The sequence below is a fragment of the Ptychodera flava genome, chromosome 2 (assembly GCF_041260155.1).
Source record: "Ptychodera flava strain L36383 chromosome 2, AS_Pfla_20210202, whole genome shotgun sequence".
Lineage (NCBI taxonomy): Eukaryota > Metazoa > Hemichordata > Enteropneusta > Ptychoderidae > Ptychodera > Ptychodera flava.
Genome location: NC_091929.1, coordinates 2,624,067 through 2,649,284, shown reverse-complemented (window position 1 = coordinate 2,649,284; position 25,218 = coordinate 2,624,067). Strand labels below are relative to the sequence as shown.

At 40.9% G+C, this 25,218-nt stretch overlaps 2 protein-coding genes across 2 annotated transcripts; both read right to left on the bottom strand.

Moving 5' to 3' along the window:
• Positions 1-6,378: 6,378 nt before the first annotated feature.
• LOC139151363 (uncharacterized) lies at positions 6,379-7,492 on the bottom strand. Its single transcript, XM_070724073.1, has 2 exons — positions 7,182-7,492; positions 6,379-6,991 (listed from the first exon to the last, which is right to left on the bottom strand). The coding sequence occupies exons 1-2, from the start codon at positions 7,283-7,285 to the stop codon at positions 6,484-6,486; spliced, it is 612 nt and encodes a 203-aa protein (XP_070580174.1). The 5' UTR covers positions 7,286-7,492; the 3' UTR covers positions 6,379-6,483.
• A 6,524-nt stretch (positions 7,493-14,016) lies between these two features.
• LOC139151369 (zinc finger protein 862-like) lies at positions 14,017-15,616 on the bottom strand. Its single transcript, XM_070724088.1, has 2 exons — positions 14,412-15,616; positions 14,017-14,212 (listed from the first exon to the last, which is right to left on the bottom strand). The coding sequence occupies exon 1, from the start codon at positions 15,449-15,451 to the stop codon at positions 14,468-14,470; it is 984 nt and encodes a 327-aa protein (XP_070580189.1). The 5' UTR covers positions 15,452-15,616; the 3' UTR covers positions 14,017-14,212; positions 14,412-14,467.
• Positions 15,617-25,218: the final 9,602 nt, after the last annotated feature.

The window sequence follows — 25,218 nt, the reverse complement described above, 5'->3', positions numbered from 1 at the left end:
GAAAACAAAATGGAAAGTCTAGTATATATACAACTTAAATTATAGAACACTTTTTTGGCAAATCAACAGTGATCAGTACTATACCTGCTTTTCTTTATAACAGTCAATTCCTTTTAAGTTCTCAGGGGAGATGTTATCTTTTGTGGTCAGAGAAACAAGGCTCACACATTGTATTTCATTATATTTGTTGTTCCTCAATTTTTCTTTGACAACTTGTAATCTTTCTAACATATTTATGTTGAGAGAATAATATATTGGTTTTTACACTAGTTTATTGACTCCTGTCTTGTGTTTTCAATTTTCACAATGTACAGAAGTCAAATAGTCCCATCTAGATATTGCCTGTACCATTGAGATATTGCAACAGAAATCCAGAAATATGATTTCTTGGGTCAGAAAAGGGAAGGAAAACATCGAGTGCACTGAGGTGTAAAGTAGTGAATGCTTATATCATAAGTGCTGGGGAAAAAAACACATGAGAATTGCTTGTGGTAAAACATTTGCGCTGCCTATGGCAGCATGCTAGCAAAGAACACATGAGAATGAATTTCCAAAATTTTGCTCATTTCAACTGCATTATGACAATTCCATTTTTATTTATTTCTGTCTGTTATGAGAATTTTTTTTCTCAAGCCATTACAGGCTTATTTTTTTCTTTTATTTCACCTGGTGACATTTTTTTTCTCAAAATCCTCCATAACCCCCCCCCCCCCACAAATCAAGTGGTTCTCCCCTAAGTGAGTCCCTGACCTATGCGGGCCAGTGGATTACTTCCTCAGTAGAACTGATATGCCTGCCGGTACCATCATTCTTCAGTCGATCAAAGGCGCCTTTCGTACCAAAAAATACACGACAGCCGCAAAGTGCATCACTGTCAACGTCATAACTATAGAATATATTGAAATGCACAGTGAAACGTTCACAAAGTAAAAAATGTGCCCACATCGAGAAACAAGATGGCGTCCGATTCGATTCTCAACTCAGATTTTGTCCTAGAGTTGTGCGCATGCGCAGACGGTAGCTTTAACGAAAGCGAGTCAAAATCAAGTAAATATAAAATAAAAATGGATAAAATATTGTTTAAAATAATACAAGGCATGTATCACCAAATTTTGAACATTTCTGACGGCATTTCAACTATACGAACACCCATGCCAAATATCACAATAATCAAATCAGTGGTTTTGAGGAAAAATTGAAAATAGTGGTTTTCACAAAAAAGCTAAAAAAGTGACTTTAAAATGATTCAATCAAAAAAAGAAAAAAGACCGTTTGAGATACATGCCAAAATGACCACCAGACCAAATTTCAGAAAAAGTTACTGAAGCGTTTCCGAGATACCTGCGTCCACAGCATACGGCCCACTGTATGCAACAACAGAGGCCGCGTCATCACATTAGTACTTTGGGCCAAAGGCCCAAAGGACTAAAAAAAAATGAAAAATCAAACAATCCAGAGATATCTGCTGATTGTTCATCATCATGACAAGATTTGTTCAACGCATTGGTCATATCCCTATGTACACACCCTTTGAAGACTTCATGTACACATACAAACACTCATGTATGTACGGACATATATAAACACACACATACATCCCCCTTACGGAAAACCTATGTCCACAGTAGATGAGAGTAGATCTACGGACCGTCTGCAGTAGACTTTATGTAGATCTACATCAGGGTTTTGTAGATGAACAGCCACAGCAGTTTGTCTACATGAAGCTTTGTCTACAGATATTGTCCACACCAGACATGACTATGTCTACATTTCGCACTAACTTCGTCTACGTTTGATCTACACTGATCTACCATCCAATCTAAGGGAGTTTCATCTACAAAATTCACTTAGGCAAACAAAGACTCATCTACTTCTACTTCAAAAATCACCATCTTGTCTACATTTAATCTGTACTGTTTCTTGCTGTATACTATGTCCAACAATCCAATCCCTTCAAATTCTATGATTGGCAAACTGCAGGCTCTATGCGAGAAGGCATCAGTAAAAGACAAGACATTTTACCTTACATTTGAATATATACTGTACAACATAGAGAGAAGAAATTAGTGAATTAATTTTCTTTTCATCCTAAGGCACTCCTGTTTAACTCGAAGAACACAAATGCAAAATATCACAGGGATCAAACTACAATTTTGTGGTAAAGTTAAAAATGTAAAGATTATCCAGTAATTAATTTTTGAAAAAGTGACTTTAAAGTGAATCACAATAAAATCAATAAAAAAATCAAGGTTTTCATTGATACTTTCTTCAGATGGGTCAATACAGTAGCATAACCACAGGCCGGACCCTGATCTAATTCGTAAGTTTTTTTTGGAGTTATGTGACTAATTACAAAACTTCATAAATATGCAAGTTAGCTATTTGTTAAATGATAACTTTTATCCTCGGCTTCATATCCAACAAACAATCAAACGAACCTGTTTGATATCCCAGCTGCTTTTAATTGTAAAAAATAAAATCAAAACTATCCTCGTATAAAACTTTCTGAGTATCATTAAGTCACTTCTGAATCGTGTGAAAATCAGCAGCCACGGCCCTATCTCTCAGTCAACTTACAAATAATTGTATTGACATTCTTATCATTGCCACATACGTAACAGATAAGACTACAGTACAGTGTTATTTTGGCAATGGCATTTCAGTACACATGCATAACACGAGTCAGCTTTAAAAATTACCAGTACTGCTTTAAGTAATTTCTTCACCTGCGAGTGACTTATTTTCTTGCATTTTTCATGGAGAGTTCGCGCATGGACTGATCTCCCCACCACCTTTCAGCCTCCATCTTTCAGCCTCCACCTCTTGCTCTTTAGAGCAAATGACCTGTAACTGGCTTCGATTTCCGGGTCAACTGTGAGAGTTGACCTTCTGCGCATGCGCAATCAGAAGGCGCCATGTTTTTAACGGTTCAGCATATCAATGCATATCGGGGAGAGAAGCCAGCCTGCTCACCATTCGTACTTCAACAAATCTTATTTTTCAAGCACATTTTCGTCATCTGTACACCTTGGAAACAATGTGACATCAATTCTGATATGCATAGAAAGTGTTCCGATCGAGAATTACATCGGGTTGAGACATAGGTTGGCATCGATAACTTGACGATGGCAGTGCCTCTACACTGCCAGTATACAGCTGTACTGGTACTGCGGTAATTGTAATGCAACTTGTAAGGTAGGCCCGTGAGGTAGGCAAGGTTTGTTGATCGCCTGTTTTAATACCACGACCATATGAATTTTGATTGTGTAACATGTAGAATATTTCAGTTCTAAATTTTTTAATAAAGCGTCGTTGAATGTACTGAAATGCTTTGTATGCAGTTTGTTCTGTTAATCATGTAATGGTATGTACAGTTGAGAAAGATTTTGAAAAATTTGAGTAGGCCTAAGCATGCACAATGTTCTACTCTCTATTTCGACCTGAATACCACTCATGATCGGTCATTGAATGATTGATTTTTCCAGCGTAAGATATCTCATGTTATGCAAAGGTCCTTGATACCATGGTGCTCAGTGAAGTTGCCACCAAATTACATCAAGAGGATGTTGTTGTGATATGCAATATAGTGATACTCATCATGAACTGCAGCCCTAGCCTGTGCTACACCATGGCCATCGGTCAATTTTTAAAGTCTAAAAATTGATTGACATGTTAACATACTTACATTTTCATTTCCAACACTTTTGCAAGATCTCCATGCCTCACTAATTTCTTGTTCTTTGTCTAAGCTACATCTTATACGTAATTTATTCCATCTACATCTTGTCTGCCTTTCATCTACATTTTATCTACTCTTTAAACTATGACCTGATGATTAATATGCACAAAAGTAGACGAAGCAATAGATCTACATCTTGTCTACATTTCATCTACCTGAGATCTAAATTTCGTCTAATTTTTCATCCACATTTTGTCTACATTTCATCTACTGTCTGAACTATGACCTCATTAGTATGCACAAAAGTAGATGAAGCAGTTCATCTACTGCCCAATTAAAATAAAGTCTACTGTAGATCTAATGTGGACTAGATGTAGATCTCAATTTTCCGTAAGGGCCAACACATACACATTCACAATGTAATCCTAAATTATATACACACAACATTCAACCGTTCATAATTGACAACACACTCTCTCTGTCTCTCATACCTTGCTGGTATACACAACCATACACATGCAAACATTCATACATGTATCATATAACATAATCCATACACCTTCATATGCAAGTTTTGCAAGTTTTGGTTACAATTAAGTCATTTTCATCATACAACTGAACTCCATTATGCACTTCAATTCTTCACTGTGTCAGTCTAGTCATTTTTCAGGTAATAAAATAATCAATATTCTTCTGTATTTAAAAAAAATAGTGATCATAATAATGCCACCATTTTTCAGTGGAATAAATTGGTGAACAATTTTCATGAGAGCCAACGTCTTCACTAATCTGTTTTAACTCTTTTACCACCACACATTGGTACATATACAACAACATAAGACTGAAAGTTGCTCTTCGAGTTTTACACAGTATTTGGAGATTTTTTTTTTTAAGCCATGTTGGCTATTGAAAACAACATAAGAATGAAAATTGCTCGTAGAGTTTTACGCAGTATAAGGGGAGGTTTTTTAAACACCATGTTGGCTATTGATATTGAAAACAACATAAGAATGAAAATTGTGTGTAGAGTTTTACAAAGTATTTGGGGCGTTTTTCTTTTGTTTTCTTTAACACCATGTGGAAATGGCGGTTAAATGGCAGGAAATGGTTAATTAAACCAGATCCCTTAAGAAGTGCAGTGCCAAGAGCAAAGAATCAGTGTTTTTGCTAAGGGCGGTAAGCAGGCCTGTTACTGGCATTCCCCAGTCATTTTAACGATGCTGTGATCCTCTCGGTGTATCGATACAAGCAAATAAGGGGAGAGCAGCAATGTTACTGGGTTCCAAAAACATTTACCAATATTCCCTAGCCTTAGCAAAACAACTGTGAAAATGGGGGAAATGTATACCAATAAGCAATATATATCATTAAATAAAGTAAAATTACACACAAACACACACACACACACGTTCATACAAATAAATACTCACTAAATGCAATTGTTCATTGCTATGGATATGACCTTTGAGGCAATCTTACTATTCACAAGTAAACTTAGGGCTACTGACCATGTTCAGACTACGGAGTAACCTGATGCACTATAATTGTGACTTGTTGACAACACTATATAGGCTATTGAAAACAACATAAGCATGAAAATTACTCGTAGAGTTTTACGCAGTATTTGGGGAGCTCGAGGTTTTTTTTTAACACCATGTTGGCTATTGATATGAAAACAACATAAGAATAAAAATTTGTGTGTAGAGTTTTACACAGTATTTGGGGAGTTCTGGTTTGTTTTTTTGTTTTGTTTTTTTTAACACCATGTTTGCTATTGAAATCAACATAAGTATGAAAATTGCGTGTAGAGTTTTATACAGTATTTGGAGAGGTTTTTTTTTTAACACCATGTTAAAATGGCGGTTAAATGGTGAATTAAACCAGATCCCTTAAGAAGTGCAGTGCGAAGAGCAAAGAATCAGTGATTTTGCTAAGGGCGGTAAGCAGGCCTGTTACTGGCATTCCCCAGTCATATTAACAATGCTGCGATCCTCTCGGTATATCAATACAAGCAGGTAAGGGCAGAGCAGCAATGTTACTGGGTTCCCAAATCATTTACCAATATTCCCCAGCCTTAGCTAAACAACTGTGAACATGGGATAAATGTATACTAATAAGCAATATCTATCATTAAATATAGTAAAATTACACACAAACACACACACATATTCATACAAATAAATATTCACTAAATGCAATTGTTCATTGCGATGGATATGACCTTTGAGGCAATCTTATTATTCACAAGTAAACTTAGAGCTACTGACCAAGTTCAGACTATGAAGTAGCCTGATGCACTATAATTGTGGTTTGTTGACAACAGCATGTTGGCTACTGAAAACAAAACTGCTATTTATATTGAAAACAGCATAAGTATGAAAATTGCATGTAGAGTTTTACACAGTATTTGGGGCATTTTTTTTAACACCATGTTGGCTGTAGAAAGCAACATAAGAATGAAAATTACTTGTAGACAGTGTGCGAAATTAAGAGAAAATAGCTTCAGGTCAGAAGGACCTGCACCAAGCCAAAGCTTCAGGTCCTTAGAGAAAACTACCGGTCCTCACTAAATGCACTTGTGAACAACCCGTATCATTATTAGAGTCAACACTCTATGGCTAAATATTATGATTTTAACGCTCTATGAAAAATATATAATTCCTTTCAACATACTGCAACAAAAGAGACTGCAACTAATCTTTAGGCCTAATTGTTCATGTCCTTTTATTAGAGTCAGCAAATATTCACTTCAAAAGGAATATTGTTTACATAGATTGCAGATAGTGTAAGTGAATGATCATGAATCATTCATCTACATTATTTGCAATCTCAAAAAGATCACAGCCCTCGTCCTCCTCACTAACACTGAAGTCCGAATCACATGATTCATAGTCAGACTCATCGTCATCATCTGCATTGGGTGTTACAGGTTCATTTGAGGTTGAGGTGCTAGCAACATCTGCAACACTATCAAAGACTGCTTCACTCAGTTGCGTATGTTTACTTGATTTAAAGGCTGGCCTGCGACTACGAATGCTAGATATCTTATTCCAAATATGTATGGCAGGAGCAGGGTCAAAGTCCTCTATGCTGGGTGAATGAAGTTTGATTCTCATTATCTCTGTCATGGTTTTACTTGATAACCTGTTCCTGTAGTCAGTCTTCGTTAACTTCATGACAGAAAAACCACGCTCACACTCAGCACTGCTTGCTGGTAAACTGAGAACTAGATCTATGAGGTCTAGAATATTAGGTGTTCTTTGTCTGTATTTCGCATTAATCTGCTGCCAGGTGATGCTGTAGATATCATCACTGAAAATCATGAAAAAAATACACAAAATGGGTATAACATTAGGTAAACAGGAGTAATAAGACATAGTCAAATTGACAATTTGATTGCGGCTTGTTTGAAACCAGCTTTGTTATAATTTTCATTCAGCTGTCATTCGGGCATAATCCTAAACGAACACATAATACACATGAAGTTATTAGAAATACTTACTTGCTGTAGAGCAGTTGCTTCAATAGATTCCACTCACACAATACAAGGGTGCAGTCAACACCTTGCCTAGTGAGGACGTCTCTCCAGTGCTCACTCAATGTCATAACAGCATTATCACCAAAGTCTTGTGAATAAAACAAAAAAAGAATGTCAAGAAAATCATTATCTCATAACCTGTACCTGTACTAAATATTCCTAGGTGAGAACTTTAAATTGCAACAACACGCATGACATGATTAAATGAAAACTATTTTTAAGAAGTGAAAACATGATGTATCTAAACACAAAGACTTGACCATTTCATTCAAAGACTGCAAGTACATCCTACCAATAATCTTTAACCCTTTTCCTGCCAAGTCGGTGAAAATCCGCTTGAAATTCGGTGTAGCTAGAATCTGAGCAGCCACGGCCGTTATCCTGCCAAGGCGGTGGAAATCGGGCTACTTTTTGGTACCCCCTTTCCTGCCTAGTCGACGGAACTACGTGTAGCAAACCCTTGCTCGCGCTAGGGGTCGTTCGAGGACAGGTTTTGGGCGAGGAACGGCGTTTGCTCTCGAAATGGGTTCACAGAGAGTCCAACGACAGGGAAAGGTGCGGAAGCTACCCAGCCAGTCCCCCACCCCGGTGGGGGACTGGTTTTTTTTGGGGGGGACGAGTAGCGTACTTGGCAGGTTAGCACGTTGACGTATTCTAGCGGAGTTTGGGGTAACTTGGCTCTGAGGCACTACATAGATTGCGGCCGAAATTGACCGTCTCGGCAACGCTAATCTGTAAGGCAACCGCCTAAGACCGCCTCAGCTGGCGGTGCAATTTTTTGCCAATGGTGCGAGACGAAAATCACGGACTTGGTCCTGATTGACGGGAAGTGCGGACGGATTTGACGGACTCGGCTTTCTCGAAGGCAACCGCCTAAGACCGCCTCAGCTGGCGGTGCAATTTTTTGCCAATGGTGCGAGACGAAAATCACGGACTTGGTCCTGATTGACGGGAAGTGCGGACGGATTTGACGGACTCGGCTTGATTAGTCCCTGACATGGAACTGATCCGAACGGACTTGAGCGACATTTGTGAAGGGTAACCACCGCTTTTAACCGACTTGTTACCTTCTCGAAAAGACTACCCACTCAGATGTCGGACGTTGTCGGCTGCACTTGGCTCTAGACGTTCAAGCCGTGCAACGAAACACACCGCCTCAGCCTTGCCATTCAGGAACATGGCCTCAAAATTTGATACCATTGTTCACCGACTTGGCGGCTGCGGTTAGGTGCGTGAACCGTTGTTCACCGACTTGTTACGCCTATGTTGTCCCTGTGAAGTTCGGCTAACGGCCGAGTCTAACGGGAGTTGGCAGACCTGTGTTTGGTTTATACCGTAGTATGACCGACTCAGGTAGAGGTACCTGTCGGTATATTCCGAGTTTTACGCACTCGGGCGTCAATGACGGGTCGTCATCACCGCTGATGACGTAGACGTGCTGGCCACGTTATTTGAAGGAGCCATGTTTGCCCAACGGACGAGGCCGAGACAGCCGTTGACAATTTTGGCATCCTTCATCTTTGACCGCCTTAGTTGGGTAAGCCGCTCGGCAGGCGACGGTTATGACCTAAACAAGCCGCTGAAGCACTGTTCGTTGCCGTACAAGAACGAGACGGCCAGTCCATTACTGCTTAATGGGCAATCTGTCGGGTTGGCTTGTCACCGACTTGGATGACAATACGCCCTGCGCAGGCGTACTTAGAAGGGACATGAGGTAAAGATACGGGTTTCCCACCCGTACTAAACATGGGCTTGGGCCAACGTCCTTGGGTGGCAGGTGCGCATGCCACGTACCCAGCTGGACGGAATGTCAAGTTGAGATGCTAATGACATTGACTATGTTATGCTAAGTGCTCGAGGGATTTGCATCGCAAATGAGTATTATTAGCATATCAAATGGTGCGGACAGGCAATTTACATGACGGGTAGGAATGTCAGCGCCGGTTGGTGGACTGATTGCCGTAGGTCCATTATAATAACAGGTGGTTGCATATATTAACACCCCTGCGTCCAATCATGTCCAGGGCTTTGTTTCCCTGTGGCTTTAAAAGGGAGGGACCTGCTAGTCTGTCGACACTGTTCCAGACATGAGCTTGACGGACCGCAAAAGTTTTCTGAAGGCGAGCAGACGACTGAAGCTCAAAGATGCAGAGTCTCCGGGCGGTAGTGGTAGCGATCGTTGTGATGTCCCTAGTAAACGTTCTAAGAAGTCGGGCAAGAAACGCTCCCGTAAGGCAAAGCCATCTCCGGCTGAAAAACCCAGTGGTAAGCGTAAACGTAAGAGCGATCGTTCTGCCGATGAGGATGATGACGGGTCACCGGTTGCCAGTGGTTCTCACCCGGCTGCTCCGGGAGAGACTACTTCACCTGCAGAGACTACATCTGCTCTTGTGGGAGATACTTCACCTGCACAGACTACGTCTGCTGCTGCTAGTGAGACAGTGAGTAATGAGACGGCTGATGCCATTGGTTCTCCCCCGGCTGCTCCGGGAGAGACACCACCTGTTGCTACTATGAGCCCTCATCCTGCGTCAGGAGAGGTTCCTGTGCCCAGTGCGAAAGAGCTTGAGTCCTCGTCATCAGCAGAGGCTGCCCAGCCCGCTCCTGCCATAGTTTCGTGTGCTGCGATGTCCCCGCCGAAAAAGATAGTGCGGAGGGTTCGTTATCAGGATAGCCCCCTGATTTTGAGCCAGATATGATCCTTGATGCCGCTACGGGCGAGTTCAGGCCCAGACGCCCAGACGACGGTGATATCACCGCTGAGTCCGACTCGGAGGTTGACGAGGATGCGGCAGAGGACGATGACTTTTATGACAGGCAGTATGTAGGTGAGGCAAGCTCTGACGACGATGATGACGTTGCTGCTGTGTTGGCGGAGGACGACACACCTCCTGTCTGGCGTATGTCGGAGACTACCGATGCTAATATATTTGAGGAGACCGATTTTGACCATGAGAGAGGACCGACTTTCACCTTGCCCAGCCACGCCCGTGAGCTCGATTACTTTTTTAAGTTTATTCCAGCTACACTGATCAGATTGGCCAAGGACGAGACTAATAAATACGCCAAATTCCACCAGCGACATATCGCTAGGAAAATAGATAAATACTGGCGTAACGCTGACTACCGAGAGGTGCAGGCGTTCATTGGCGTCTTAGTCTGTATGGGTATCGACCGTAAATCATCAGTGGAGGATTATTGGTCTAGCGATCCCTTTCTGAGAAACCAGGGTATTTCTACTGTGATTACCCGCAGTCGCTTTCAGCAGCTTATGCGATACTTTCATCTGGCAGACCCAGAGAACGATCCACGTCGTGATCCTGATGAGGCACGCCGCCGACGTCGGTGTCAGGAGGATCCCCTGTATAAAATCAATCCATGGATGGAGCCCATAGTTGACCGGTGCGTAAATAATTATAAGATGGGTAGAGAGATCTCCATCGACGAGGGCATGGTGCGATTTAAGGGCCGTTCTAAATTTAAGCAGAGATTACCGCATAAGCCTGATCGAGACGGTTTCAAGATATGGCAGCTGTGCGACTCCACCACTGCATACATAGCTAACTTTGCACCGTACCTAGTTGTGAAATATCGGGATCGGACTGATGGGAGACGGCCGGAGGAGCGAGGGTGGTGTGTGAAAGGAATTACGATGGAGCTGGTCCAGCCATTCTGTGGATATAATCACAGCCTATTCTGTGATAGCCTGTTTAGCACGGTCGTTACTGATAGAGAGCTGATGGAGACCGGGATCTACATGGTCGGGAGTTTTAACCGCCGTAATCGTCGCACCATGCCCCCTCAATTAATTCCGCCGGGTAAGAGGAAGCGCCTTCCTCTGTCTGTTGGGGATATGAAAGCCACGACCAGAACGGACTCTCGTCTTAACATCACTGCTTATCAGGATAGTAACGCTCAGGTGCTGATCTTGAATACGGTCTATCCACCCTTGGAGTGCGTGCCAGTGGGGGAGGGAGACGAGCGGCGACAAGTGCCTCTGTCGCTGTATAATTATCGCCGGTACATGGGAGGCGTCGACCGAGCCAACCAGAAGCGCAAGTACTTTCACACTGGGCGCAAGAACCACAGATGGTGGACATATCTGGCATGTTACCTGATTGATGTTGCCCTGGTAAATGCATATATATGCTTCAAGCATGTACACCCTGATAGTAAGCTGACCCATAAGATGTTTCATCTGCGTGTCGGGAAACAACTCATTGGCGGTTATTGTGGGCGATCGCAGCCCAGTGTGAGAGAGGTCGAGGCCACTGTTTCTCTTGCCTCGTACATCAATCCACAAAATCAGCCGATGCACGTTGTCAGCCGTTTGGAGGGGCGGCAGAAATGCTGTAAAGTATGTAGCAGAGAGGGTAAGACCACTGCGAGCGGACGACTGTCTGAGACGTCCAAAGGATGTAGTCTGTGCGGGGTTCATCTTCACGAGGGCGAGTGTTTTGCGGCTTTTCATCATCGCATGATGCTACGAGGTAAGAGGAGCATTGGCGTGCAGACCTCTACTCACACAGCCCCGACGACACCCATCAGCAAGAGAACCCGACGTAAATAACGGACAGGGGACAGCTTCGCCTAACAGTGGCTTGACTGTATTCTGAACACGGACCATGATCACATTTTGAGCACGGTTGTGCCGTTTGTTTGTGCTTTACGATCCCGCTGATTGTAAATTGAAACACGGATTATTTTGTACAATCCCCCGATTGTAATCTTTGTAACACGGACCATGCACTCGGACGTCGAGACAGACTCTGAGATTTATTATTCGGCATAATGTAAATTATTCCCGAATAAAATACTATCTATGGATCGCATATTTTCGTTTGTTTTGTTTAGACGGATTATTTTGTACAATTCCCCCTATTATAATTTTTGAAACACGGATCTGCCACCCCGATTGTAATTTTTGAAACACGGACCATGCACTCGGACGTCGAGACAGACTCCGAGATTTATTGTTCGGCATAATGTAAATTATTCCCGAATAAAATACTATCTATGGATCGCATATTTTCGTTTGTTTTGTTTTTACCCCCACTTTTGTTTTTGGCAGATCCGTAAGGACGCTATAGTAATGGATGAACGTGCGTTGTATCACGTGGGAGGGGCACAGCCCAACGGAGGCTGTGCTCGTGCGACGTAGACGTTGTACCAACCATCTGTCGTTGGGGTTAGTGCATAGAGCAGTTGCACTGTCCAGAGCTAAGGTGGTACAAAACTGCACCTTAGTAACAACTGCACAACTAACCTGTTAGGAAACGGTAACACTAACGAGCTAAGTGTTCACTGAACTGGCCAAACTACGTACACGCCTTCCTTCAATGGCGGAACTATGTCGTTGACACTACGTCAAAGCAGACTGCAATGTGCGACTCTTCCAAGTCGTTCAAAGTACGTGGCCAAGTGACACAACCCAGGGGAAACAGGACAGGTTTGAGGGTGCTCCCGCACCCATAGCACTAACCCCTGGGTCTTCTACTAACCCACGAGAGAGGTGACGTTTCCCCGGTGTGGCCTTGCGTGCCGGCGAACGAACTTTACTTCCGCGAAAGTAAGCTAGAAAAGGGCATAAAAGTGCACGTCCCCCGGGGCAAAACAACGCCCGTGACCTCGTCATTTCTGGACACAACCTCATCAGCGGTTGCCCCTCTATACGGGCATGCAAAAATTTTGAAGTCTAACACGTATATGGTCGGTAATCGTACCCCGAAAATGCGGTATTTTCCCGCCAAATGCCTGGCAGGAAAGCGTGCAGGAGAGCCTATCTTCTGTAGACACGGAAAAGGGGGCCGGTTTTGACCGACTTGGCAGGATAACGGACAGGGGCGCTCGGCAGGAAAAGGGTTAAAGTTAAATTACTTTAACAAAATATGTTGAGAGACAAAACCTGAACTGTAACAGAAATTGAAATTATGATACATCATTACTTTCCTATTTTTGTGAATCTCATCAAACTGGCAGTTTAGAGTATAAAGAATAGCATGCACTTGTTATACTGGTTGGTAAGTTAGTATATTTAGAAATAACTGAAAAAATATTGAAAGATACACCAGATGTATTGTGCTTCAAAAATGTAATATCGAAATTAAATCTAATATTGAAACTCGAAAGCTATGTAAGTCTCAATCAGTATTCAAAAGAGCTATGATACATGGACTCAACAATCATTGAAAACAACCAAGCAAACAAGCATGCAAAGTAACTGTGAGTTCAACTGTAACAGAATAAGAACATAGTGATTAGTTATTATATCATATTTGGAAATGACCTTCAGTTACTACTGTGGGAATTGGCCATGAAGAAAGATTGACAATCTTTGTTGCCTGTAGTAGGTCACTATTAATGTCTACAAGGCGGACTTCAAGGCAGGTCAGCAATCGTTTGATTAAGACACTGCCAGGGTAAGTGTAATTCCCAGTAAGTTTCTCTCCACAGTACTCATCTTGGCTAGTAGAAACAGTTCGCCAACACAGTCCAGGCCTGGTAAAATATAAGTATTAGTTCGACATACTATTTTTATTTCATCCACACTTGACAGCATACTAGAAACAAAATATGACTTTTTAATATCATTATACTGTCACTTGTATGCAGGACAAGGAGGTAAGTGACTCACAAATATGCATGTTTGCATTCGCACATGTTTATAGATGCACACATTCACACAACTTGTAGTTATTGTTACTATTTCTATGTAAAATCTCCTTCAAATAAAATATTAGAAATCATTCATTTATTTACTCCAAATACAATTACTTACATAGTCTCCAACTTTGCAATGATGTGATGGTTACTTTCAATTGTTCATGGCATGTGTATATACTTGAATCTCTCTGTTGAAGCTGAAGTGACAGACTTGACAGGGTAGCAAGTATGTCTTGAAGGAAATGGCCGTAGAAAACTACTGACTTCGAGGTCATCAGCTGTGAAAGAGCCTTGGCTTTAGGACCAAACCTGTGATTAGGTGTAGCCTTGATCTAAAATTTCCAAAACATTAATCACAAAAACAATCGTATTATTACAGATACCTAAAATCATAATATTAAGTTTTGTCTTTGATCAAATTTTGGAATAACAAAAAAGTTACCATGTATAGAAACATATCAATTCCACCATACACTAAAAACTACAGACAAAATTGTAATAAAATATGTTAATTGATCATAAAAAGCTCACCTGATTCAGATGTAGCTTGATGGCACTATAGGATTTCCACAGACTTTGTATAGCTCTCAAGGTGTGGGAAAGCCATCTCGTCCCTCCGATCCTAAGTGGCATAACTGGAGCTGTGCCCAGAGTTTCAAATGCCTTTTGAGGTTTGTTCTCTGCAAGGGGCTCTTATGGTACATTTTATAGAGTTCTCCGAGTAAAGTCATCAGACAGTCATGTGCCTTACACTTCACAGCTTCCTTGAAAGCCAGTTCTAGTCGGTGAACTAGACACTTGATCATGACGATAGATGGTGACAGGTTCTCCCTCAGCTTTACTATGACGCCATTGGACTTACCAGTGTTTACTGAAGCCCCATCAGCAGCAAATCCTACCACCTTTCCAAGTGACTCTGGCCCCATTGCTTCAGATACACTGTGTGTTATGGCATTATAAATACCGGCTGCATCGGCTTTCTTCACTTCCTCCAACGAACAGAAATATATCTTAACATTTCCTTCACGAGCAGATCTGATATATACGATCTCATTTTCGATGACAGATACATCAGTTGAACCATCACTTACTATGGAAATGAACTTGTTGTCACTCGTTTCATTCTGTAGTCTTTCCCTTTCCACCTCGCTGATCGCAGTGATAAATTGCCTACAGGCTTTATCATTACGGTAGGTCTCACCAACTTCGACTCCTTTCATAACATCAAGACTTGACATCCAGACGTAGTCCTTAAATGGGCGACTATTTACACAGATGGAATGAGCGTTTCTGAAGAGATTCGTAAGTTTACTGAATACAGACTCGTTCATTTTCTGCAAAGCCATCTCTGCGCTACTCGTACCACATGGAGCGGTGCGGTGCTTTACATGCTCAATGGCTACACTGTGTCCTTTACTTTGAGCGTGAGCAACAAGGCTTGAATGACGGAAATTCTCTGACCCAATGACAAATGGACCCTTGGAATAGCTATAGAACGTCGATGTCCTTGCAATCGCTACCTTATTGACAGCTAACTGACCGTAGGCACTGCGGCATTGTTTGCAGTACATTTTCTGTTTGTCATATAGAAGCCAACTACCGAATTCCGTTTGCCAAGCACTCTGAAATGTCCGTCGTCTTTGCTTGTCGTCGTACTGTCTCTGTTGCTGTCGCCGTTCTTGATCTGTCTGTGTCGCCGTCTTCTTCTTAGACGGCCCGGGGGCATGGTCGCCTTCTAAATACGCCACATAGAGGACCGGTGAGCCCAGAAATCACAGCGTTGATCGCGATAGATTCCGTAATTATTTAGTGAAACGTGCTGATGTTTAGGTGCATGCGCAGAATGCGTTGAATGTGTTGAATTTCACAGACGTTCTGATTGGAGAAGACATCAGTAATTTGTGAAATTAAACCAATCATGTGTTTCCTAATATACAGCATATATGGAATGAGTAGACTCGACACATACAGTTGAACATGCTCAACCTGTTGACCGGTACATTTGGCTTGAACAACATTAAACAGGCATACAAGTTACATGAGTATAGCATACCGGACGCGTGTTGGTAAAATTTTATACAGAATCGATTGGATTTTATAGCTTCGAAACTATAAATTCCAGTCGGTCACAAGGACCGACATGTTGCTGAAAACTTTCGGCCCGAACAGAATTCTGTCGGTCTCGGGCCGTCGAACCGACGTTAATTTCGCACGCTGCTTGTAGAGTTTTACACAGTATTTGGGGAGCGTTTTTTTTTTTTTTTTTAAGATCATGTTGGCTATTGAAAACAACATAAGAATGAAAATTGAGTGTAGAATTTTACATGTAGTGTTTGGGGAGTTTTTTTTAAACACCATGTTGGCTATTGAAAACAACATAAGAATGAAAATTCCTTGTAGAGTTTTACACAGTATTTTGGGGAGCGTTTTTTTTTTTCTTTCACCCTCCTTCTTCGATCTTTACATAGTGATATATATTTTACAAGTGTAAACAAGCTTTACAGAATGTGATCAAAGCCAATCTTGGCATGCAGTTTTTAACATAGCCACTGAGTTTTCCCTGGTAATTCAGGGTTCCCTGAGTTACCATTCACAATTCCGCAAAAGGTCTCGTGAAAACCCCATGTTGCAAAATAACACAGATATCCTTCAGGGCCTAAGGGAAAATGCTATGTGGTCATATCCCAAAACCCTATCAAGTCAACTTTATTAGCCTTTCTAATGTTTGCCCGACACTGTACATGTACCTTTTAACTGGGAAGTATTCTATGCCTTTGAAAGCTTCCCATGTTGAGTAACTTCTAGGGTTTACATAATTAGTATCATACTATATGTTTACACTGATGCTCACCACACATAAAATGCAATAAAAACTTGGATGTAGAAATTCTATTAAAATGATTTGTCACATTCGCAAATAAATTCAGTTTCACCAGCCAAATCTACCAGTTTTGCTGATTGCTTGAAGCAAGTAACGCTTCCTGGTTTGAAACCAAGGCAATCAAGACCGTCAGAGGGCATACTGACCACAGTCACTTGTGGTTCCATACATGATGGTGATTGCTGTGTGGTACATGGTATGCATTACGTATGCCACACAGCAGCCATTGTGTGTTGAACAACAAGTGACTGTGGTACAGACGGTTTGGATGTGTCAAACTGTACATGTCCATATAAGCATCATGGGCATGATCTTCCCGCAGTAGGAGTCCACAATATATGGATTTAAATCAGGACATGCCCCCCACATCTAAGCATTGCAGTCACATTGGGTCCAGCAATTCGTATTTGGGGCGTTTTTCTTTTGTTTTCTTTAACACCATGTGGAAATGGCGGTTAAATGGCAGGAAATGGTTAATTAAACCAGATCCCTTAAGAAGTGCAGTGCCAAGAGCAAAGAATCAGTGTTTTTGCTAAGGGCGGTAAGCAGGCCTGTTACTGGCATTCCCCAGTCATTTTAACGATGCTGTGATCCTCTCGGTGTATCGATACAAGCAAATAAGGGGAGAGCAGCAATGTTACTGGGTTCCAAAAACATTTACCAATATTCCCTAGCCTTAGCAAAACAACTGTGAAAATGGGGAAAATGTATACCAATAAGCAATATCTATCATTAAATAAAGTAAAATTACACACAAACACATACAAACACACACACACACACACATTAATACAAATAAATATTCACTAAATGCAATTGTTCATTGCGATGGATATGACCTTTGAGGTAATCTTATTATTCACAAATAAACTCAGGGCTACTGACCAAGTTCAGACTACGGAGTAACCTGATGCACTATAATTGTGACTTGTTGACAACACCTTAAAGGCTATTGAAAACAACATAAGTAACATAAGTATGAAAACTACTCGTGGAGTTTTATGCAGTATTTGGCGAGGTTTTTGTTTTTGTTTTGTTTTGTTTTTTTTTTAACACCATGTTGGCTATTCATATTGAAAACAACATCCGAATGAAAATTGTGTGTAGAGTTTTACACATTATTATACATCTACCAACGAGAACAATAGAATTTAGCGTGCGCTAAAAAAGCCGTACGGAACGCGCGCCCAATCCGTAACACATACGGTTTCAAGGCGCCCCATTCCCTGCGGCTGTATCTGCGCGTTCACTGTAGAACGGTTTCAAGAGACCCCTTGGACGAGTGCCAGAACAAGTCTCGCGCGCGCTCTGTACGTACGTATGTGTGTAGTGCACACACTCCAAAACTTGCAGAAGCGCGTCCGAGGTAGCGTTCCACACTGACGCGATAAAATTGGAAGAAAAATTGTTGACATTGCACGAAAACGGTCACTACTCCGATTCTTTGATGCCCCGATCAGGAATGTAAGATGTATAAATAAAAAGGCTATTACGAAAATACCGCAAAGGATGCACTCGGACATTGGCGTCGTGCATCGCCCTCCGCTTTGCGTCGGGCGATACGCTGCGCCAATGTCCTCGTGCATCCTTTGCGGTATTTCTGTAATAACCTAATAGTATTTGGGGCATTCTTTTGTTGTTGTTTTTTTTGTTGTTTCTTTTCTTTTAACACCACGTTGAAATGGCAGTTAAATGGCAGGAAATGGTTAATTAAACCAGATCCCTTAAGAAGTGCAGTGCCAATAGCAAAGAATCAGTGTTTTTGCTAAGGGCGGTAAGCAGGCTTGTTACTGGCATTCCCCAGTCATTTTAATGATGCTGTGATCCTTTCGGTGTATCGATACAAGCAGATAAGGGGAGAGCAGCAATGTTACTGGGTTCCCAAATCATTTACCAATATTCCCCAGCCCTAGCAAAACAACTGTGTACATGGAATAAATGTATACCAATAAGCAGTATCTATCATTAAATAAAGTAAAATTACACACACACACACACACACACACACATTCATACAAATAAATATTCACTAAATGCAATTGTTCATTGCGATGGATATGACCTTTGAGGCAATCTTATTATTCACAAATAAACTCAGGGCTACTGACCAAGTTCAGACTATGAAGTAGCCTGATGCACTGTAATTGTGACTTGTCGACAACACCATGTAGGCTATCGAAAACAACATACGAATGAAAATTGCGTGTGGAGTTTTACACAGTATTTGGGGCGGTTTTTTTTAACACCATGTTGGCTATTGATATCGAAAACACATAGGAATGAAAATTTTGTGTAGAGTTTTACACAGTATTTGGGGCGTTTTTTTTTAACACCATGTTGAAATGGCGATTAAATGGCGGGAAATGGTTAATTACACCAGATGCCTTAACCCTTTACACCCTGACCCCCTGGTACTCGATGACGTCATCGGACATTTCTGTCTGAGCCTGGTTCAAAGGGTTAAGAAGTGCAGTGCCAAGAGCAAATAAAGAATGAGTGTTTTTGCTAAGGGCGGTAAGCAGGCTTGTTACTGGCATTCCCCAGTCATTTTAACGATGCTGCGATCCTCTCGGTGTATCGATACAAGCAGATAAGGGGAGAGCAGCAATGTTACTGGATTCCCAAATCCTTTACCAATATTCCCATCCTTAGCAAAACAACTGTGAACATGAGATAAATGTATCCTAATAGGCAAAATCTATCATTAAATAAATCATTGACAATGACATAGTCCCCACTTGTAATAGGGATATTAGTCTTGATGGGGCAGGAAAATGTGGTCATTAACAAGTATCACTGGAGTGTATATGTTCAGATGAATGGGCACATAGGACTATGTCATTGTTCCCAATTTGAAACAAGAGGCATGTCCAGCGTTCTCACCAGGCCGCGATTCCGCGACATTCTCGCGTATTTTTCTGTTTTGTCGCGGATTTCTTGGGGCTGTGCGCGCCAATAGTGGCGCGCCTTTGAAATTATAAACTTTCGTGATGCCAGCCGTACGGCGCGGCCGGCCGTATCATACAGCCAATACTTCTCACCATGGACGTTGTTACGTGCAGGAAAACGAACAAAAGGGTGAATCAGCAGTTAACGTTTAAACAAAATTTATTACGAAAATAAAACTAATTGCTAAGTCAGGGATAGAGTACAAGCTTTAAAAGTGTACAGACTACTTATCTCAGCTGGGACGGCAAAGCTCCAGTCTCAGAGTTGTAACAGTCAGTTGGATGAATGAACAGTCCTTGCAGGCTTGAAGCTGCACAAAGTCCACAGTATAAATCCAGCGTTGGCAGTGAAGGTCTTGAAAAGTCTTGAGAATGACTACTGCTGGAGTTTAGTAACACACAAGAGACACGATCCCCAAAAGTCTGACTGAAAGCTGAGCGCGTCCCTTTTATAAAGGCATATAAGAACAATCTAGAACTTTATTGACATGCTAATTACTGTTCTAAAATTATCTCCCTTACACAACTAATCAACTTTCCAGAACATTCCAAACATGACTAATTGAATTCAAGGTTGTGAGGTCATCAAGGGCAGTGACCTTGGGAATGTTCTAGACTAATTGAACTCAGGTCATGATGAGTGTGGGGGAAATGACCTACACAACAACGTAAATGATTGACGCGAGTAATTACACTTCCTGGTTGAAACCGAGGCAATCTGGAGGCAATACCCGTCAGAGGGCGTACTTAAGCCACAGTCACTTGTGATTCGATACATGATGGCCGATGTGTGGATGCATTATCATTACGTATACCACACAGCGGCCGTCGTGTATTGAACCACACGAGACTGTGGTAGTCTGACGCACTGGACGTGGTGTTCGCCTTGCATGCATACCGGTACATGTCCACGGAATTCGCGGAAGCTGGAGGCGTCATGGGCACGATAAATATTTTCATAGGCTACGACAACGATAATCCGAACTACGAAAACACAAGAATGTAAAGCTTGTATATCCCTAAGGAATTACATGAACATTTTTCGAAAACAACGAACTCGAAGCTGGTGGCATTATACTGTGAGTTCCGCATGGCAACCAGGGTCTTGACGGGAACGACGTTATAGTGTTCGTGCCGTTGAGATTCAGTGAATTTTTGTTCTCGAAAAATAACGCAACTTTGTCTGAGATAATTTTTAGGTCTTTGCTATGTTTGGAATCATGTATAAACTACGCGGGAGATACGTGTTGTGTGATGTTATCAGGCATTTGCTCAGTTCCTCGCCCACGCGACCTAGTACCTACGACTGGAAATGATCGACAACTGGCCCACTGCCGATTGATGATATTATTCCAAAAGTAGTTCCGAGGTTTAAATGTGGAATAGTTGGAGGAAAGTTCTCTTATTATGCAAACAATTATCAACTCTTGGCTTGCGCATGTGATAAGTATATTATTCCAGGCGAACTTATACGTGAGAACATGGGCGTCTTTTTTCCATGCTTCAATCAATTGACAAAATTTGTAGCCTTGGCTGGCGACCAAAATTTCACGTCAAAAGTTGATGATTGTTTACAAACATCATAGGGATATGTTTCCTGATCTAAATAAATGCTGACTTGGCCTATTCCTTCTGCTGGTTGTGAAAGGGGTTTAGTGTGCGAAAAAAAAGTAACTCATGACAGGAATCAACTGGGAGCTGAACGACTGGACACTCCAGCAACTACTGTTATTGTAGAGGGCCCCGAAATGGACTTTCACACGGGAAAGAACGAAAGTCCCATAGACTTTTCATTAAAAGGCACTGATATTCAATATCAGTTGATATTTTCACCGAATGTTTACAAAAAAGTTGTTAAGTTGAATGAGTTGTTGAGTCCTTTATTTTTTCCATGCATAGAATAAGGTTCGTATTTGCAGTTTGACTTTTTTAACATATTTATATATTGTCTCACAAAAATCATCCGTTGTCCCGCTTTTTTTTGGTCAGCGGGACAAAATGTCCCACAAATTTTTTTTTCTGGTGAGAACACTGCATGTCTAAGTTATGGTTCTAAATCGGGAAAAAAGATCAGACCTCTAGCTGTATTGGCCAGCCAAGAAATACATATGCGCATAATAAATGAGGTACAAGATGTTACATCTTAAGGTCTATTATCCTATCAAAATTGAAGCGTAAAGAACTTGTGGTTACTGAGTTATGCATATATATGCATAATCAAGGTCAAAGGTCATCAAGGTCATGTGACATTTTGAAAAAAAATTGTATTGCTAATTAATCCATATATGCCAAAATTCAGACCTCAAGCTCTATTGGCTTGCCCATAATTATATATGTACATAATTAATGAGGTAAAGCATGTGTTGTCGTAAGGTCTCCCATCCTACTAAATATAAAGGACATAGCACTTGTGATTACTTATTTATTGACATAATCGTGTATTTTAGGTAAAAGGTTACCGAGGTCACATGACATTTTGTCAAACAATGTCTATCCTTTAGTCTATCCCTAAATACCAAAAATCATACCCCTAGGTCTATTGGCTCGCTCAAAATTAGATATGCGCATAATTAATGAGGTACAATATGTGGCGTCATAAGGTGTCCCATCATACCAACTATGAAGGATGTAGCATTTGTGGTTACTGGGTTATGGACAAATATGTATATTTGAGGTCAAAGGTCACCAAGGTAACGTGACACTTTGTCAAAAAAATTGTATTGCTAAGTAAACCCTATATACCAAAAATCAGACCTCTAGGTCTATTGGCTCGCTCAAAATTAGATATGCGCATAATTAATGAGGTACAATATGTGGCGTCATAAGGTGTCCCATCATACCAAATATGAAGGGTGTAGCACTTGTGGTTACTGAGTTATGGACAAATATGTATATTTGAGGTCAAAGGTCACCAAGGTCACATGACACTTTGTCAAAAAATTGTAGTGCTAAGTTATCCATATATACCAAAAATCAGACCTCCTTGTCTATTGGCTTGCTCAAAATTAGATAGGTGAATAATTAATGTGAGGTACAATATGTGGTGTCATAGGGTGTCCTATCATACCATATACGAAAGGTTTAGCACTTGTGGTTACCGAGTTACGAACAAATATGTATATTCAAGGTCAAAGGTCACCAAGGTCACGTGACATTTTGTCAAAGTGTCTGAGACATCTGTGTGAACGGATTGACTCACGGACGGACATGACCCAATCTATAAGCCCCCTGGACTTTATCTATGGGCACTAAAAACTGTGTCACTACATCCTTTTTGCAATATGAATACGATGAGAAACTAAATTTTTATTTTTCTTGGCCTTATACATGGGAGTCTATGGACTGCCTTATACATGGGTGTCTATAGACTGCCTTATACATGGGAGTCTATGGACTGCCTTATACATGGAAGTCTATGGACTGCCTTATACATTGGAGTCTATGGAGACTGCCTTATACATGGGAGTCAATGGAGGTGAAAACTAAAAAGTCCTCTAACACGGCCAAATTTGATCGCATTGTGAAACAAATCGACGTGCATCTGTATGAGGTAGGTTACTATCCTTGTACCAAGTTTGAACGAAATCGCTCCAGGCGTCTCTGAGATATCTGGGTGAACGGACGGACGCACGGACGCACGCACACACACACGGACGCACGCACAGACGCACGGACATGACCAAACCTATAAGTCCCCCCGGACGGTGTCCGTGGGGACTATCATTAAATAAAATAAAATACACACAAACAAGCACACACACACACACACTCATCTATAGACATTCACACATTAACACACACACACATACACTCATTTAGTTTCCTATATATTATGGCTGACATGTGGAAATAATGACATCAAAAGTCTATTCATTAAGATATATACCTTCAACTAAATGTCTATCAATTTAACACAAAAGTAATTTTTACCTATGGAGGTACACATTTTCTTTGCTAAATTCTTTTGAATTATTTACAAGAACTTTGAAATACACATCAAGTATTTACAAATTTTAACATATGGACTGCAAAATGTACACTATTATAATTTTTTTTTTTTAAATGGCTCTATTGTAGCAACTCATGTGAAGATGTATTTCAATGGAATTCAAGGTTTCTCTCTCAGAAGCTGTGGCAGCATAGTCAAGTTTAATTACTGTGTGCACATCCAGTTTGAGCATGCTCCTCAATGCCCTAGCTCAGTCACTGCACACATACGAGTTAAAACAGATATAAAAGAACTAAAATAGCGTCAAGGACACTGAAGCTCCTCAAGTGTGAGGCCAGTTAAAGTAGTTGGTTGTTCGTAAGCAGTAATGGATTTGGAGGCATGGGGTTGGGATATGGGATACACAAGATTTGTGTTAGATACATTTAATTGTATATATGGCATGATTCGGCTCATTAATATAAATTGCATATATTAACACCAATCTGTCCTGATGAAGTACGTGGCAGTTTATTATCAGGCGACCAGTAAAGTGAGTAACGCCATTTACTGCATTGGAATGCAGATGAGCCTCAGTAATTTCTCTGTCAGCACTCTAGTGAAAATTGCTTCATTGTGTTTTTCAACATTTACATTTGTAGTATACAAATGAATTGCATTTTCACATTGATCTGCTTGACCAGAAAATTCGTAAGCCTTTTGCTGAAGTAGGTTTATATCTTCTTGTGTATATTGGCCAACTCTGAGACAATTGAGTAATTCTGCAAAATGTTTATCATCTTTCTGTCACATAACATCTGTCAGTTCATGCACTGTACAGTACTCTTTTCAGAAGTTCATTGATAAAGGGCCATATCCCTGGTATAGATCTTCAAAAATCCATCCATCCATGACAGGTTTGAGTTGTAACATATCACCTACAGAGACTATTGACACACCACCAAATATCGTTATTTCCTTTGATTTTTTGAAAACGGAGATTAATAAAATTGAATAAACAGTTACAAACCATGCTAAGTTTATCAATGATGACAACTGATAAATTTATATATTTTGTTTGTAGAGTGTTTAATTTGTCAGTGTGTAATGGTTTATAACGAAAACCTTGACTTGCTGGTATTTTAAAAGCAGAATGAAATATAGCTGCAAAGTAGCGAAGACCAGGTTTCCAGACATCTCGATGCACAGGGGCGATAGAGAAATAAATATGCAAAAAAGATGAAAGGCTACAGTAGTATTTGTGTAATTGAGGTCAAGGGTCATCGAGGTCATGTGATATTTTGTCAAAAAAATTGTACCCATAGTTATCCCCTATATATCAAAAATCAGACCTCCAGCTCTATTGGCTTGCCCAAAATTAGATATGTGCATAATTAATAAGGTACAGGATATGGCACCATAAGGTCTCCCATCATAAAAAATACCGCAATTATACGGTGTCGCTCAAATTTGATCAGAATTGGTACATACCAAAGATTAACAATAAGTGTTATTTCTATCTGTTCAGTGCAGGAAAATTATACGTTGATGTTATGACAATTTCTGCACAGTACAACCAGG